The sequence below is a fragment of the Aspergillus aculeatinus genome (assembly GCF_003184765.1).
Source record: "Aspergillus aculeatinus CBS 121060 unplaced genomic scaffold BO66scaffold_42, whole genome shotgun sequence".
NCBI lineage: Eukaryota > Fungi > Ascomycota > Eurotiomycetes > Eurotiales > Aspergillaceae > Aspergillus > Aspergillus aculeatinus.
The window spans coordinates 106,189-123,222 of record NW_020291511.1 but is presented as its reverse complement, the minus strand read 5'-3'; the positions used below and the strand labels follow the sequence as shown (position 1 = coordinate 123,222).

Below are 17,034 nucleotides of genomic sequence, written 5' to 3'. Positions count from 1 at the left end.
TCGCCAGACGAGACGAGCCTGGGGTATATCGTCGTCCGAAAATGTCTCCTTTGGGTCTGGTTGACCAGCAGCGGACCCGAAGTGCGAGAGATTAGGACCTGTGTGTCAACAGGCCATGAGAGCACAAACAATACCAAGTGAGGGGGAATAATGCAACAATGAAGGAAAAGAAACAGCGCATAGAAAGAAAAGACCGCGGGCGGCCAGGTGGCCGAATATTTCAACGCCTCATGTGAGCCCAAATTTTTGTACAATGATGAATCTGTTGTCTCGCGCTGAGATTCGTGGGGTTCGAGATCTCCAGATCGCAGTATGCAAGGGGTTGAAGAAAATGCAGCGAACCGATTCTAGATTCCGGGCCATCGATTGCGCAGGCCTTCGGACCAACGCTGATAGAGCACGTCTGACAACTGCTTGGTGTGTTCCATCCCCGGCACCTGTTGCCCGGGGAGGTTTGCAAGCTGGGTGGGTTGAAGGCTAGGCTCGGCCACGGCGGCGCTCTGGCGGCGCCGGTGGGATTTGAGGTGTGGGTTGCTCTGCGCCAAAACCAGTCGCGGCCTCTGTGGGGAATCGCCCGGTGGAGCTGCGGGTGGGACGAGACTGGCCAGCTTCGGGTCACTAAACCATCCACCAACACGAGCGTTGTTAGCAACCCAGAAACTTTATTTGACAAGTACTAGTACTGCAGGGGAGGCACGGGAGGCACGGGAGGCACGCTTACCTCTGTAGCTTCTCCGTCGTCGCCCGGAGGATATGATAGAGTCCCTCGGGATCGACCATCTCCAGATCACTCCAGGCCTCCGCCAGCCGTGAGATCGCTTCCCGCTTCTCTTGGTCGCCCGTGGTCCCCAACACTTCCTGGCAGGCGAGCCCGACCGCCTTGCTGTACGCCCGACGCCCCAGTTGTGCTTCCTTGCTGTTCGGCTCGGAGAATAGCGTCTTCGGACTAGCATTTTCATCCCCTCCGAAAAGGTACTGCGGCGGGTAAGATGCGTCGCTAGGGCTCTTGTTGTCCGACACCCGACGGAACTGCCGCACCGTCGATGGGCTGTTGCCGAAACTCATATCCACTCCGAGAGGCTGCTTCACTCCACTCGACCGTCGCTTGGCCCGTCGAATTGATGGGCTGTGGTCGGGAGCTTGAGTTCGTCGTACTGTTGTGTTGGTCGCATGCTTTGACGGAGGGCTGGACACATAAAGATCGTCCATCAGGTCGGCGGTTTCGTCGAAAACCCAGTCTTCCTGTGGCTCGGGCTCGGGCTCATTCTCCTCGTCGTCTTCGACTTCACGTATAGTCGTTGTAGAAGCTTTCACCGTGTCGAAAATCCACCCATCGTCGTCGTTCAGGTTCCGAATAGTATTCCTGTGCGACAGAAACAGTCAGTACGAAGAGCATGGGCAATGGAACTTGGATTTGCATACAGCGACTCCGCATAATACTTAATCTTGTGGGTCACTCCTCGTCCAGCATCGAAATCCTGCTTGCGATGAATCAACTCTTGTAGTGCCTCCGTCTTTCCCGCATTGCGAATGAATTTGTGCCGTAGAAGCTCCTTCGCGCTCGGTCGCCGATCGGGATCTTTGGTCAAACACTGTGTGATGAAGTCCTTGAAGGTATTGCTGTACTGATCTCCCTGTAGGCGCGGGGCGGGTTCTTTGGGAATAAGGAAGAGCACCTTCATGGGATGGGTGCTCGCATGGGGTGGCTCGCCGTTGATCATTTCGATTGCGGTAATTCCGAGCGACCAGATGTCCGCCTTATAATCATACCCAGACTGCTGAATGACTTCCGGGGCCATCCAGAACGGTGTTCCGACAAATGTGTTGCGCTGGGATTTGATGTTGATCAATTGCGCGGCAACCCCGAAATCCGCTAGCTTCACTTTGCCCGTGTGCGACAGAAGTACATTGGCGGCTTTGATGTCGCGGTGAATCTTGCCTTCGCTGTGCAGGTAGTCGAGTCCGAGTAGCAGTTGTTGGCAGATAATGGCGACGTGTGCTTCGTTGAAGACTCCGGGTTTGAGCTAGGGAGTATTAGCGGAGGGGACGGAGCTGAGCTGACTCCTCAGCTGCGGAGGTGCTGGGTGGGTTCTTACCAGGTCCAGACACGATCCTCCACCGAGGAATTCCATGACAATCCACAACTTATGACCTCGAAGAAAACTAGCCTTGTATTGCGTGACGAATGGACTGGCGCAGGTGGCAAGAACCGAGATCTCCTGCTGGATTTCCTGGATATCATCTTCGCTGGACTCGAGATCGATCTAGAAAGGCCGAAAGTGGTCAATCGGACGATCGGACAAAGAAAGAGACCAGTCACACGCACATGCTTGATCGCTACGATCTCGCCCGTAGCCTTGTCAATGGCTTTGTATACCGTTCCAAAGCTACCACCTGTAGCATGCTGGTCAGCCGTCATCGTCATCGGCGCAATGGGCTCAATTGGAAGGCAAAGACTTACTGCCCAGCTCTTCCATCATCTGGTAGTGACTTGCCATATCGTCCTCCATTTTTGTCGCGTGCAAGCCGTAGCTGGAGGGCTATCGGCGCAGGTGAAGAATCTGGGAGAGATAGCTCAGAGAAACAAATAGAAAAGAGAAGGGGGAAAGAAGCAAAAAAGAAGAAAAAGAAAAGAGAGGAGAGCTAAAACAGGGCACACAAGGGGGGGGGGAGGGCACCCGCACCGCCAGTCAGCTATTTATTTCCTGTCCGGCGAAAGGACGGATGGAGCTGGAGCTGGAGCTGGAGCAAGGACGAGTGGAACCTGGCCCTGTAGATAGAGGATAGAGAAATGAGGGGGAAAGAAGTGGGAAGATAGCGAGTGCTTCGATAGGATCGATACCTAGACTACTACAACCGTCCTCTCACAGTCTCAGCCCAGTGACCAGAAAGTGCCCCATTCTTTTCTACTACTGGCAGCCGCTCCTCTTCCATGGTACGCGGCAGAGACAACAGGCGGTGGTAGTGCATGGCAACCATGGATCCATGATCAGCTACCGAGTCACCGCCTCGGGCACCGCAGGACCGCTGGTATTCCCGGCCTTGATTGGGTGCAAAATTCCCCGTTTACGGCTGTTGCCTCAGGCACGACTGCAAGACCGCAACCCGCAGTACCCCAGCCCTGCATGGTGCAAGTGATGCAGATGGGGCATGCAGCCCGCCAGGTACGGGGAGGTCAGCAGGACTTCATCGGTATGGAGAAATATGATCCAGCAAATTAAATATCCGCTTTGGTATATTTTACAGATTCCTCAGACTATAAACTTGGTCCAGCTTTTCCCACCCTCAAACCCCTCTGCAACACATTTACAATTCATCGCGTGGTGCCAGGGTAGCGTGTCCGGTTCTAGATATACTTATACGGATTCATGATTCCGTTCTGTATCGAACAGCAAGTTAGTTTAGGTCTCAACGCACAATGCAAGAAAATTAACAGGGCATAATGATCCTTACCGGGTCATACAAGTTCTTCAACTGCTTCATCAACTTCACCATCGTCTCATTCTGGCTGTATCCGATGAATTCCTTCTTGGCCAGACCCAGGCCGTGTTCTGCGCTGATGCTACCTTTGCGCTGCTGGATCCACTCATACACCCAAGGCTCGATGGCCTTCTCGACTTCCTTGTTGTACTGCCGCACAGAAATGTTCAAGTGCAGGTTGGAATCACCCATGTGACCATAGCCGACAACGGCCCGAACAGGGAAGGAATCGTCATCTCCCACGAAGCCAAGCTTCGTCAAACGCTCCTTGCAGTCCTCAACCAGCTGGTACAGCTCGGGCAGAGGAATGGAGACGTCATACTTGTAGGTCCCGCCCAAGTGGCTCAAGGCCTCCGTAATACCCTCTCTCCACCGCCAGATCGAGTGAAATTGAGTCTCATCCTGAGCCAAAACACCATCCGCGACAATGCCCTCACCCATGACGTGTTCCAAGAAGGTCTCCAGCTTAGCCATATCATGCTCAGCGTTAGAACCACTGGTCTCCACCAGACAGTAGAAAGGATACTCGGTTTCGAGGGGATAGTTGTTGCCAGTCGACTCGTGAACCAGCTTCTGAGTGCGCCCATCCATCAACTCGAAAGCGGAAAGGATTTCGGACAGGTGTCCCTTGGCCTCCTGGTAAGCCTTGCGGACCTGGTCATAGCTCTCCACTCCGAAATACGCGACGTTAACGGCCTTGGGGCGAGAAGGACATTGAATAGAGACCTTCGTAATAATGCCAATGGTACCTTCGGCGCCAATAAACAGTTGCTTCAAGTCATAGCCAGTGTTGTTCTTGCGCAGGGTCGACATAGCATCCACGACGGTTCCATCTGCCAGCACCGCTTCAACACCAAGCACAGTACCGTGAAGACTGCCATAGCGGAGCAGACGCAGACCACCGGCGTTGGTGGCAACGTTACCGCCGACATGGCATGAGCCCTTAGCACCCAGGTCCAGCGGGAAAAGGTGGTTCCGCTCGGCCAAGTATTGGTCAGCTACCTCCAGGATAACACCAGAGTCAACCACCAAGACTCCGGACGCTTCATCGAAGGAGTGGATCTGGTTCATGCGGGAAAGGTTGATGACGATCTCGTCGAAGACGGGCACGGAGCCTCCGACCAATCCCGTGTTGCCTCCCTGGGGCACAACAGCCAACTTCTTCTCATTACAGTATTGTAGCACCTTGCTAACCTCCTCGGTGGTCTGGGGCTTCAGGACCAACTTGGTCTGGCCACGGTACTTGCGCATCCAGTCGCTGTTGAAGGGTTCGATATCATCAGCGTTGTCGGCGGTCACTCCATCGATCACGGCGGACTGTGCGCCCAGCAACTCCTTGAAGAATTTGACATCGTCGGCAGAGATTTCGGCGAACTTCGGGTCACGCTTGAGGTTGGGATAAGCATTGGTGGTGTACTGAATCTCCTTGGTCGCATTGGCGCTGGCGGTAACAGTGAAGGTGCGTGTGGCGGCGAAGGAGGGAGTCTGGACCGCAGCGACAGGGCGGAACAAGCAGCGAGGCTTGGGCACACGAGCCCTTCGCAGAGCGACTGAAATATTCCTGGCACCGGACATGGTGGGGTGTGGAGTGGGAGGTGAGGGAGAGGAGAAAGGCACTGGAAGAGTCAATAGAGCGGCGAGCGGCGAGCGGCCATCTAAAAAGCCTAACTTACCCCCCGATGGCGGAGATGGAGTCGTCGTCTCGGCTTGGAGTCAGCGGCGCCGAACGGTCTTTCCGTCCCGACGGATGTCGTGGCCTCAGGCAGAGAAAAGGTCCGATCCGCGGGAACCTGAATAGTACGTAAGTAATTAATCACTTGCCTCGAACTGAAGTTGGTGGTCGATAGAGTTAAGCAGTGGGTAGCTTAAACTACTCTGTTCTCTAAGTTAATTCAACGAAGTATATGCAGTATACACCTGACATATGTCAAAAGTAGAACCACGTGGTAAATTCCCAGTAGAAGCTATCCAGCTTGAGCCAGTCGATTTTCAACAAGGTGAGCACTCGTATTCTTGTCTGTACTGTATGTACCCTCGTCGTCACATGGTGATCCTCCTCCATCTCAACGATCCATTAATTGACCAGTGCTCAATCGGGATCTGATCACACCTACCAAGGGCGAGGGGCAACAACAAGCGACAAGCATCATGGCTGCCAGGTGGAAGCCCAACGGTCCTTCTGCAGCGATGCCTGTTGAGGGAAAAGAGCGACAAGCGTCGCCAAGCCCGTCCGTCACTGGACGTTTGTGTCATCTCCCTCGTCATCCTCGATCAATAAGCCGATGCAGTAAGAATAATAGCCCTCCAGGGTACCTGATCAGTGATCACAGTCGCCGCGGAGGACAGCTCTCCAGGAATCCACCGCCCATCGACCTTCCTCGACCCTCATCGAAGCATCGAACCAGCGATCCCTCGATCCAGACCCGATCTCGTCTCCCTTCGGTGTGTCTTTTCGAGTGAAACCACCACGCGGTTCTTGTTACGTCATTACAGGTGCCCCGCAGTCGACCAGAATCTCTTCTTCCTCGTCCCAGCTTCTCAAAGCTCGATTCTTTTCCATCATGTCCTCTTCTGACAACCCCATTGCAAACATGTCTACCTGTGTTCTTGTTACCGGTGCCACTGGCCTTTTGGGCCGCCAGGTCTTCAATACTTTCAAGCACTCCGGATGCCTTGTCGTCGGCCAAGGCTACTCACGAGCCATCCCACCCACGATACAGAAGGCTGACTTGGAGAACCCCGATGCGATCAAAGCTCTCCTTGACGAGGCGAAGTAAGTTTTTCTGCCCGACTGAAGCTGTAATTTGTGCACCACAATTTCTCTAGTGGAATCCAATGCCAATACTGACCTGTTGTAGGCCTCAGATCGTTGTCCACTGTACGTGATGCCAGGCTTGCAAAAGCAACTGATTTGTCCCTGCTTGGATTCTGACCTTTGCAGGTGCCGCCAACCGGTCTCCCGACTTGTGCGACAAGAACCCTGAGCAAGCGCGTCGAGTCAACGTTGACGCCACCCGCGTTCTCGCAGAGGAAACGTCGCGCCGTAGTATCCTGCTCATCTACATCTCGACCGACTACGTTTTCCCCGGAGTTGAGGGGGAAGCCCCGTACGAGGCCGACGCGGAGACCAATCCGCCCAATATGTATGGCCGGTTGAAGCGGGATGGTGAGCTGGCAGTACTGGAGGCTACGAAAGAGACTGGTCTTGGGCTGATCCTTCGCGTGCCCGTACTGTACGGAGTGGCCAAGGACAACTCAGAGAGCGCCGTCAACACTTTAATCGATGCGGTGTACAAAGCACAAGATGAGAATGCGGGGATCAAGATGGACGACTGGGCACAGCGGTACCCGACCAACACGGAGGACGTCGCTCGGGTGTGCCGTGACATTGTGATCAAGTATATCAAGGAACGTCGTCGCATCCAAGAGCTGCCCAAGATCTTGCAGTTCTCGTCCGAGGATCGGATGACCAAGTACGAAATCTGTGAGAAGCTAGCGGATGTGCTCGGACTGTCCCTGGTAGGGATGATCAGGAACAAGGAGGGGAATGACCCCAACTCGGCCGTGCAGCGTCCCTACGACGTGCATCTGTCCACTAAGGTGCTGAAGGATCTGGGGATTGAAGTTCGGACTGTGGACTTTGTGGCATGGTGGTAAGTAGACGCCTGACATGTTTGTGTGTATGTGGCGGAATCTAACACTGAATTACAGGCGGAAGTACCTAGGAGCGTACAAGAAATGAGTGGCGGCCTAAAAACACCAAGGATTCCAAACGAAAATTGAGGTATAGAGATGCTGGCGGTGGTAAAAAGTCCTTTTGAGGTTGCATCCCAAACGACCGCGATGTCCATGGATTATTGGTTAATCACCGACTAATGAGAAATAGCTCGCTAATAGCATGCAATATTATGTATTATGATGATACAATATACGTTTGTTTGTGCTTGTGTTGTGCTTGTGTTTGTAGTTGTGTTTGTACTGTACAGTACTTGTGTTTTAGTGTGCTGTCCAGCAATCAGGAGAAAGACGAGCTGGGTTGAATTTGACAGTTTGGGGGTGGCTCAGAAATAGCGCATTTACCGGGGGGGTGAGGGGGGGATGAGACCCGGGCCGGGAAGTAGTCAGTGGTGGTGGCTGAGGCTATGGCATGGCAGTGATCCACTCGGATCTACTAGCCATCACTTTGATTGTTGATTGATAGACAAACAATCCAGAACTATAGAGTCGATCTCAGTGTGGACACAAAGCATAATCGTATTTATAGTGAACGGAGATCCCATGTCGAAGGCAGATCCTCTATCATTCGAGAATAACCCTGAGCAGAGGCAAGTCTATCTCTTCTAGCAATCCAGTTGACTTTCGTTCCTCACAGTCTGGGGCAATTGCGGGCAAATGCTGGGGCCAAGCCTAGCCTGACCGAAAACAGCCGCTCTCTATCTCTATTTTAGTCTAGACCTTTTTTTCCTTTTCATTTTAATTTTATCAATTTTTCATCTTAATTTTTTGGGTCTCAATTTGGCTGTCTTTCCCCAGCCGTCATGGAGGATGCTCTTGAGATCACACGAACATTTTAATTAATTTAAGATCTCGAGTTCAGGATCACCTGCCAGCCCAATGGGATCTGTATCCTGACCTATAGTAAAATTCTTATTCATCGGAAATTCCAATCCCTTCCCGTCCCTTTGAAGACTTCTTCCCTTTCGTCTTTGCTACTTCAAAGTTCCACCAAGCCCTTCTCCCCCCTTACATCGAGCAGGTGCTGGTCAAGAAAAGAAAAGAAAAAAAGAAAAAAAGAACACCACCCACAGACAATTCAGAGGGGAAATAAGCAAAAAGTAAACCCAGAAGGAAAAAAATAAATACTAAAAAAAAAAGGAATAGAAACGGATTTGTCTGAATGCAGCCTATTCGTTTCTGTCCGTCCGTCTGAGTTTGGCATTGCTTCTTCTTGGGCTCAGTTCCTCCCTCCACTATCTTTCTTGATTCCGTCCCGCGGTGGAAATTAGACCCTTTCGTTGCGAGGCCGTTTTCCGCTCTCCACAAAAAAGTGCCTGGACAATGCGTTCTTGACGGAATCTAGCATCGTGGTCCCTCAGTTACACTCACCAGCTTCTGTCCAGTGTCTGTTCTCTTCCCTTCCTTCCTTTTTCCTTCCTGCCTGCCCACCTACATTCATCACTTCTCCTTCTTGAAACTCCCTCCCCTCCCTCTCCCCGCCCCCCCTTTCTGCGTTCTATTTTTTCTCTAGGAAGAAACAGAACTCTCCTTTGCTCATACTTCCCCCCACCCTCTCTCTACCCCCTCATTGTACGGGGAAGTTTCCAAGTGAAGCCGTGATTGTATCCCTGTGAAACATGCCTGCAACGTTTAGGGGGTGGAGACACGCGAACACTCATTATTTGACCCAAATCCTTCTCCCTTGTGTCGACTGGATCGACCAGTAGACCCTTTCTGCCTCCCTTGTGAAATCCTGTCCTCTTTTCTCAGTGACTGCTGTCAACACGTTGCTGCAACTTGATCACTTCCGGAACCTTAGCGACTGACCCAGCTGCCAACAACAAACCGCAGGCTGCCTGATATCATCGTCATTGCGGCAGTTGGAGCTAAAGCAGCCAAGTGACTTTTTTTTCGGCCTTACAGGGAAAAGGAAAGAGAGCTAAAAGATCCATCGCAATTTAAAACCTGTTTCCAAACGCGCGCCATCGGCTACTTGACGCAATTGACAGTCTTCACGCTCTGCGATTTCTCTGTGACCGTGTGACGCCAAAGAACATATGCCTGGGCAGCAATTGAGATACTACTACACTACCAGTATATCTACACTTCATAGATCAGCAGCGCAGAACGGGTTTCTTTCCCTTTCCCCCACACTTCGATCAACTACTACTTCTACTACCTTTGGCTCTTTCCCTTTGGTTCTCTGCCTATAATCGCAGTGGGACTCTTTCCCAGCCATGACCATGGAGACACCAGACATGATGTCTGCTGGCCAGCATGCAGCACCCATGAAATTTTCGCGATACCGAAGTGTACGAAAGGCGGCGACCAAACAGCCACCAGCATTACCACCACCGCCAACTGGAACGTCCAAATTCCACTCCCCGCCACCTCCACTTGCTCACCCGCCAATCGCTGCACTTCCGGCCTCGCTGTCGCATGACCATGCCGCCAACGCCGATGCCGCCGCCGCAAACAATAATAGCAGCACTGCTATTCAAAGAAGCATGTCGCGGTATCGTCGCAGAAACCCGCCGCCTACGCAGCAGCCCTCAGAGGCTACATCACAGCCTCCTTTGCCCACTTCTGCACCCGGCTATAAATCACAGGTAGCAAGCAATGGCACCTCGGTCTCGCAACCTCCGCAGGATCGACCCGAGGAAACAGAAATGGCTCGTATTCGACAAAAGTTGGCCCTAAGACTAGCCACCCGAGAAAAACGGGTCCCCGATGACAGCGAGGACGAAGATGCCGAGCGCCACAGACATCGACAGAATGCAATGGACCGTCTGACTGGAGGTGAGGATGCACCGACTTCCAACCCCTTCGAGACAACCACACGCGACAAGCCAGTCAAGGAGGTGCGTGAAAAATGCGCAAACGGAGGAACGGCCGCGAGTCGCCGTACGAGCCGTGAACCCAAGCGACGATCCCTCAACATTGCGACTGCAAAGGCCACTCAAGTCAAAAGTTCCAAGGGCGATTCCTCCGCGAGTAGTCCGACCGAAGCTAGTCCTGTCGCCCAATTCCCCGATGCTCCTGTATCCGCCGTGAATGCACGGGAGCGTCGCGTTTTGGTCCAGTATAGGAAAACCTCAATGAAAGTCTGCGTCAATCCCTCGACATCCGCGCAAGATATCCTCGCCACTGGCATGACTTACATGGCTAAAGGGGAGGACCCCGGGAAGTTCATCTTGATGGAATCTTTCGCCGATTTGGGATTAGAGCGGCCGTTGCGTCGGTACGAATGCGTACGCGATGTGATGAACTCTTGGGCCCACGATGAGCAGAACTCATTGATCATCGTTCCTGCAGCCAGTCTCGATGCCCTTTCTCTGCTCGACGCTCAGAAAGTGTCACTTAGCCAGCCTGCGGAGACGACGTTTTACTTGTATTACTCTCAGCGGCCCCGCAAATGGGACAAGCGATATGTTACTCTACGGCCAGATGGACAAATTACAATATCCAAGAAAGAAGGCCAGGAGCAAACAAATGTGTGCCACCTCTCCGACTTCGATATATATTCGCCAACAGCGAGCTCTTTGGCGAACAACGTCAAACCACCGAAGAAGTTCTGTCAAGCCATCAAGAGTCAGCAAAAATCGACGATGTTTTTATCGACCGAGAATTTCGTCCACTACTTCTCCACCAATGACAGAGACATGGCTGATAACTGGCAGAAGGCGGTCCAGACCTGGCGCAGCTGGTACCTGGTCACTATGCTTGGAGCAGGCAAGCCGTCGGAGACGGATAATGCCACATCCTCCGATGAATCGGTAGCAGCTGGGAAGCGGTTTCAGAAGCCTTTATTGAACCCTTTTGAAGAAGCCAGCAATGAGATCAAGGCGCCTGCCCTGCCTCTGGCAGAGCGCACGCAGCCTACAAAGGCCAAGGAATTGTTCTCCCATAAGAAAAGCATCCGCGAGCGTGGACCTCCTCCGACATCGTTTCCCAAACTTTTGACTGGGGAGGCTGATCTTGCTGCAGAGTCTTCTGATGAAGCTACTTTCTCAGCCAGTGGTCTCTTAGGGCGGACCTACACCATGCGCCAACGGGCCATGAAAGAGCGTGAAGAACAAGAAAAGCGCGACAATGAGGACCGCCTTCGTCAGGGCCTCGTGGGCACTATGGGTACCCGCCGCGTCAATACTGGTCCTAGTAGCCGGTCCAACACCATGACATCTACTCACGCACCAGACTTCAGCGCCGTGAAACGGTCCCAGTCCGTCAAAGCAAAGCCTCTGGTGGATTTGACCCCGGTTTATAGCGAACCCCCACAGCATATCCGCAAGGGAAGGGGTGTGACTGTTGACCCGGGCGTCCCCTTGATCGACGCAGCCACAGGCCCCGAAGTCCCAGGAGGCATTCAGATACCGTCGGCTACTACCTGGCGCCGGCCCCCAGTGCCCGCTGAACCGATGTCCGCCGTTGAACCCAGAACTCGTAAACGATCGAACACCGCGCGCAGTATCAATGGTCAACAACGTTACCACCACACCGCTCCTACCACCCCGATCTCCCCCGTGGACCTCGTTTCCGGCCGTGACGGCCCCTTCATACCCCATAGCCTACTGGCTCGCGCTCAACCGGCGCCCGCACCAGGTCCTCCCGTGGGCCATGGCGTGGCAACCGGAGATCGCAATGCCACTAAACCGATGCTGGATATGGCCCCCGAAAACCCTTTCGCCGAGGGAAGCTTGCTTCGGGGCTTGTAGCGGCAACACATACCACTATCCCACTACCATACAAATTACGATTTGAACGGCACTTGAGAATCACTTAGCAATGGCGTTAATACCCTTTCGGCTGGGACTTCGTGTTATCACAGCGATCTAGAATGACATGGCTCGAACCTTGTGCCTCTTTATTGCCTAGTTCCAATATACCTTCTGGTATATGGTCTGAATTTATGGGATGGATTGTACTTCTAGTTATATTCGATCATTATTTGACAATGCTGGTCTGGTGATCGGTGCAGGTCCTTACATCTATATCCATTTATCATTCGATGTACTGAAGTTGAGACAATCCAATTGTTCTTAGCTTGACATGTTTCCAGATTGAGTTTCATTCTCTTGATCGATGCCTACTCTTAGACTTTTCTGCGGTTAACTTTCCATAAATCCCGACAACATTGATGACTAGATTTTCCACCTTGGAACATAAGGCAGACTATCTACTATTGGTATCATCTTCGAAGGTGACGAAAACCTGAACTCGTGCTATCTTCTCGAGGGGTGAGCCTACTAGTGGTTATATATTTGCAGTGCGCGCAGACAGAACTAGAGTCAGAAAGATAGATAAATCAGAAACCAATTTGATAATAATATCAGATACGAGCAAATTATCAAGTTGATCTCTTGACTTGAGATACGATAATCAATTCTAGTCTCATGTAAGGCCAAAAGTACTGTACTAGGTAGTGACATACTGGGGTTGTCACTGGGGTCAAGAACAATGGCGGTACACGTGAAGCCCTAGCCCTTATCGAGAGTTACCCGTTTGGGCTGTTTGTTTATCCAACGCCTTCTCCGTCCCCGTGACTGAACCTCCGCAACTGGAATAACCATCGCTGGCTCCAGAGGATCATCATTAAGGCTGGCTCTTCAGAACACCGCCGCCAAACACGCCGATACGATCCTGGAACCGACCACACCGTGTCTGATCAACCTCCATGCAGCCGACCTAGAATGAATTTGTGACATTAATCGATTTCCTACTACAACCGACCGAAAAAATCTCAGCAAGGTCTTGCCAGGCTTGCCCCTCCCTCCCCCCACCCACCGAGCCACCATGCCTAGCAGAGTTCCCGCCCGTTCAACTTCTGCCTCGACGCGCAAGAACTCCGCGCAACCATCCGCGTCGGGGCGCGCAGCGTCGGTGACGCCTTCATTCGCCGTTCCCGATGAGCCCGCCTTGCCCGAGGCAGTCCCCACCCTGCGACGAGATATCTGTGCCATCTTCGCCGACGCCCAACGCTCGACCACTGGACACCGAAAACTCGTGGTGCGCCTTCGCAAGCTTCAGGAAGCCTGCTGCGGGATCACGCAAAAGAGCTCAAAGAAGGATGGAAAGCGGGAACAGAGTCGTTCGGAGCTGGTCCTGCCGTCCGAGGAAACAATCCCCGAGAAAGAGTTCAACACAGAAGTCGGCCGCTGCGTGCTGCGCATTCTGCCTGTCAAGAAATCAGAGCCGGTAGGAGACCGGATCCTACGCTTCCTGGGCACATTCCTGCACCAAGCCTCCGAGAAAGACGCCGAGTTGTTTGCGTTGAACGAGGAGGAGGACGACGACCTCGAAAATGTAACAGAGACCCCGACTGCCCGCTTGACCACGACCTTGGTCAACCTCATCATACCCCTGTTGGTCGCGAAGGACAAGACCGTTCGGTTTCGCGCGACGCAGATCGTCGCGCATATCGTCAACTCGCTTGAAACGATCGATGACGACCAGTATCACGCTATCCGCCACGGCCTTCTGAAGCGCATCCGCGACAAGGAACCTGCTGTCAGAGTGCAGGCGGTGATGGGACTGGGCCGACTCGCCGGCAATGACGATGACGACGACGATAACGATGAGAGTTCCCGAGCCATCCTGGAGAAATTGGTCGATATTATGCAGAATGATACCAGTGCCGACGTGCGGAAGACGCTGCTCATCAACCTACCGCTGGTCCCAGCCACCCTCAAGTATCTCCTCGAACGAGCCCGCGATCTCGACGCTCCGACCAGACGAGCCGTGTATGCGCGTCTACTCCCTAGCCTCGGCGATTTCCGACATTTGTCGCTGTCAATGCGAGAAAAGTTGCTGCGCTGGGGCCTGCGCGATCGTGACGAAAGCGTCAGAAAAGCGACGGGCAAATTGTTCTACGATCGGTGGATCGAGGACTGCGCCGGTACCAACAAGGATCCCGAAGCTGGACCCGTGGGCCAGCGTTCTCCTCCCGACACCTCGGCGCTTCTGGAGCTGTTGGAGAGAATCGATGTGGTGAACTCCGGTGTGGAGTCGGGGATTGCTCATGAAGCTATGCGTGGCTTCTGGGAAGGGCGCCCCGATTACCGAGAGGCCGTGGTCTTCGACGAGCCCTTCTGGGAATCTTTGACGGCAGAATCTGCCTTCCTCATCCGCTCATTCAACGACTTCTGTCGCGTCGAGAACGAGGGCAAGTATGACAAACTTGCCGATGAGAAGATACCCGAAGTTACGGCGCTGGCATTCTATCTACACAAATACATGACTAGCCTTCTGCAGAAGAAGAAGTCGGCCAAAGAGGCCGGCGATGCCAACGAGGACGATACCGTTGAGAACGAATTTATCGTGGAGCAGCTGCTGCATATCGCTATGACTCTCGACTACAGTGATGAAGTTGGCCGTCGAAAGATGTACTCTCTCTTGCGCGAGTCTTTGGCCGTGCCGGACTTGCCTGAGGAGTGCACCAAACTTACAGTCGAAACATTGCGGTTTGTCTGTGGACCGAATGCTGCTGCTGAGAACGAATTTTGCAGTGTTGTTCTTGAAGCTATTGCCGAGGTGCACGACACAATCACTACGGAGGACAGCTTTGTTTCTGCTAAGTCGGAAATCAGCGATGCCAGTTCGTCTCGCGCCCGATCGGAGACGCCCCAAACCGAAGATGAGAAGCCTTTCAACAAAGAGGAGGCTAAGGCGAAGGTTCTTCGCGAGATTGTGGTGAATATGAAGTGTCTTCATATTGCCCTCTGCATGCTGCAGAATGTCGAAGGAAATCTTCAGGCCAATATGAACTTAGTAACCATGTTGAATAACCTGGTTGTCCCTGCCGTACGAAGTCACGAGGCTCCGATCCGTGAGAGGGGTCTTGAGTGCCTGGGACTTTGTTGCTTGCTGGACAAGGTAAGTTTTTCTTTCTGCATACCTGCGATAAACCTAGCTAATAAGTGCATGCAGACCCTGGCGGAAGAGAACATGACTCTATTTATTCACTGTTACAGCAAAGGGCACGAACTGCTGCAAGTCACTGCCATCCACATCCTTTGCGACATGCTGGCTACGCATCCCACCTTGCTCACGCCCGTAACTCAATCCGATGGAGAGACGGTAACACCACCGGTCTTCCAAAAGCCGTTGCTGAAAGTCTTTGCCAGGGCATTGAAGTCCAGCTCCCCGAACAGCGTGCAGACGGCCGCCGCCACTGCCCTTTCCAAGTTACTACTTACAAGCGCTTTTAATCCCGGCGGAACCAATGTGCCGCCGGCAATTCAGGAGTACAACCAGGCTGCTATCGAGACACTTCTGCAGTCACTTGTTGTTTCCTTCTTCCACCCGCGCACGCGTGATAACCTAGCACTTCGACAGGCCCTGGCCTATTTCTTCCCCGTCTACTGCCATTCTCGACTGGAAAACGCACAGTACATGCGCAGAGTGGCCGTGCCGGTCATTCGGGCGACATTGAACGCCGCCGAAGAGTACTACTCGCTGGAAGCTGAGGAAGACAGCGATGGCGATATTGACGAGACAGTCGGACAAAGAGAGCTGAAGGCCCTCATGAGCGGTGTCCTGGGCATGTTGGCGGAATGGACCGATGAGCGGAGAGTCATTGGTTTGGGTGGAGAGAAGGTCCTTGCGGGCCAACCGACTAGCTCGACGGCATGTGGCTTCCTTCATCTGGAGCTGGTGAAGGATATCCTCGAGCGAGTGCTGGGGATCAGCACAGGCACCAATCGCTGCTCGAAGGAAGAGAAGAAGCTTCTCTTCTCCCTTCTCAGCAAACTCTACATTACAGCACCTGTGGTTCCCTCACGCTCGGGATCTCGTGCTCCCGAAGGCGAGGACCCATTGCGTTCCAGCGTGCGCAGCGCACAGCCGGAGATCTCTCCCGAGAACGCTGCCCTCGCTCAGGAAGTCAAGGAGCTGTTGGACGAGACGATCGAAGAGGGGCTGGCTGCCGAAGCCGCCAGCCGCAATGCCCTGGTCAAGGTGAAGAACTCGATACTCAAGCTATTAGCGGCTGCCAATGGTCGTCCTGCCAGTGTGAGGATGCGAGAAGGCGACGAAGGCGACAGCGATGTCATGAGCGTGCGATCGATGAGCGTGCGGTCCGGCAGCGTGCGGCCCTCGATCGAGCCGGGGGCGATGCGTCGAGGATTCTCGGTTGAGCCGAGCATCATTGAGGAGGAAGACGAGAACGAGGACAGTCACACGACGGTGATCAAGGCGGAAATTCGCGAGGAGTAATTTGTTGATTTCTGGTCTGGTTGGATTGGCGTTCTCGGATTTGCGTCGGCGGGGGGGGCGGTTCCTTGGCTGGGTATCAGCATGCTGATGGGATTTATCATTTGTACTTAAGTGTTTCTTTTCTTTTTTCCTATTTCTGTTTTTTTCCGGTGACGAGTGTAAATGATGTAATGTTTGAACAGTGGAAATATTTCAGGTGACCTTTTTGGTTCTCTACTTGTGTATATGAGTTGCTGAATTGCGGGTGAAGCGGATAGTCTTATCCCGGATATGCTGGGAGCAGTGATTCTGAAGGTTGAAGCAGGAGGTCCGGTGGGACAGTCTACTGAGTTGGGAGCCCATTCATCTCACAGTCCCCCCCCGCTAGTGGCAGTTTAGACTGCCATCCATTATCAAATCAATGGCGCGACGCGACTTTCGGCTGCGGGTGGAGGAGAGGAAGAAAACGCGTCTCATCACGGTTGCTGTAGTTAGGTTGATGCAGGTTGAGCAGTGAAGTTGTCACACATGAATATCTTACTGACGAACAGGATTGCTGCGGAAATCGAGCAAGTTTTTCTTTTCGTTTTAGATCTAATTTGGCGCCGCTTTTTGTTTACTAAATAGCCCGAAGCGTGGGAGAAG

General features: G+C 53.0%; 4 protein-coding genes across 4 annotated transcripts; 3 read left to right on the top strand and 1 right to left on the bottom strand.

Annotated features, from left to right (window-relative positions):
- Positions 1-347: 347 nt before the first annotated feature.
- Positions 348-5,055, bottom strand: BO66DRAFT_329165 (Pkinase-domain-containing protein; the record flags this gene model as incomplete). Its single annotated transcript, XM_025644015.1, has 8 exons — positions 348-618; positions 722-1,363; positions 1,423-2,024; positions 2,097-2,264; positions 2,327-2,394; positions 2,462-2,532; positions 2,855-3,027; positions 3,454-5,055. 8 exons carry the CDS (start codon positions 5,053-5,055, stop codon positions 348-350), a joined length of 3,597 nt encoding a protein of 1,198 aa, XP_025501217.1.
- A 555-nt stretch (positions 5,056-5,610) lies between these two features.
- Positions 5,611-7,496, top strand: BO66DRAFT_393835 (dTDP-4-dehydrorhamnose reductase family protein). Its single transcript, XM_025647849.1, has 4 exons — positions 5,611-6,253; positions 6,339-6,358; positions 6,422-7,133; positions 7,192-7,496. Exons 1-4 carry the CDS (start codon positions 6,042-6,044, stop codon positions 7,220-7,222), a joined length of 975 nt encoding a protein of 324 aa, XP_025501216.1. The 5' UTR covers positions 5,611-6,041; the 3' UTR covers positions 7,223-7,496.
- Positions 7,497-9,458: 1,962 nt separating this feature from the next.
- BO66DRAFT_403844 (uncharacterized protein) lies at positions 9,459-11,912 on the top strand (the record flags this gene model as incomplete). Its single annotated transcript, XM_025648893.1, has 1 exon — positions 9,459-11,912. One exon carries the CDS (start codon positions 9,459-9,461, stop codon positions 11,910-11,912), a length of 2,454 nt encoding a protein of 817 aa, XP_025501215.1.
- An 891-nt stretch (positions 11,913-12,803) lies between these two features.
- On the top strand, positions 12,804-16,831 carry BO66DRAFT_473449 (condensin subunit YCG1). The gene is made up of 2 exons (XM_025653047.1): positions 12,804-15,069; positions 15,124-16,831. Exons 1-2 carry the CDS (start codon positions 12,991-12,993, stop codon positions 16,408-16,410), a joined length of 3,366 nt encoding a protein of 1,121 aa, XP_025501214.1. The 5' UTR covers positions 12,804-12,990; the 3' UTR covers positions 16,411-16,831.
- The last annotated feature ends 203 nt before the right edge of the window (positions 16,832-17,034 follow it).

Coding starts and splice junctions, on each gene's coding strand:
- BO66DRAFT_393835 (XM_025647849.1), top strand. CDS start 6,042: ATGTCCTCTTCTGACAACCCCATTGCAAACATGTCTACCTGTGTTCTT. Junction 6,254..6,338: donor GCTCTCCTTGACGAGGCGAA/GTAAGTTTTTCT, acceptor GACCTGTTGTAG/GCCTCAGATCGTTGTCCACT. Junction 7,134..7,191: donor GTGGACTTTGTGGCATGGTG/GTAAGTAGACGC, acceptor ACTGAATTACAG/GCGGAAGTACCTAGGAGCGT.
- BO66DRAFT_473449 (XM_025653047.1), top strand. CDS start 12,991: ATGCCTAGCAGAGTTCCCGCCCGTTCAACTTCTGCCTCGACGCGCAAG. Junction 15,070..15,123: donor TTTGTTGCTTGCTGGACAAG/GTAAGTTTTTCT, acceptor AAGTGCATGCAG/ACCCTGGCGGAAGAGAACAT.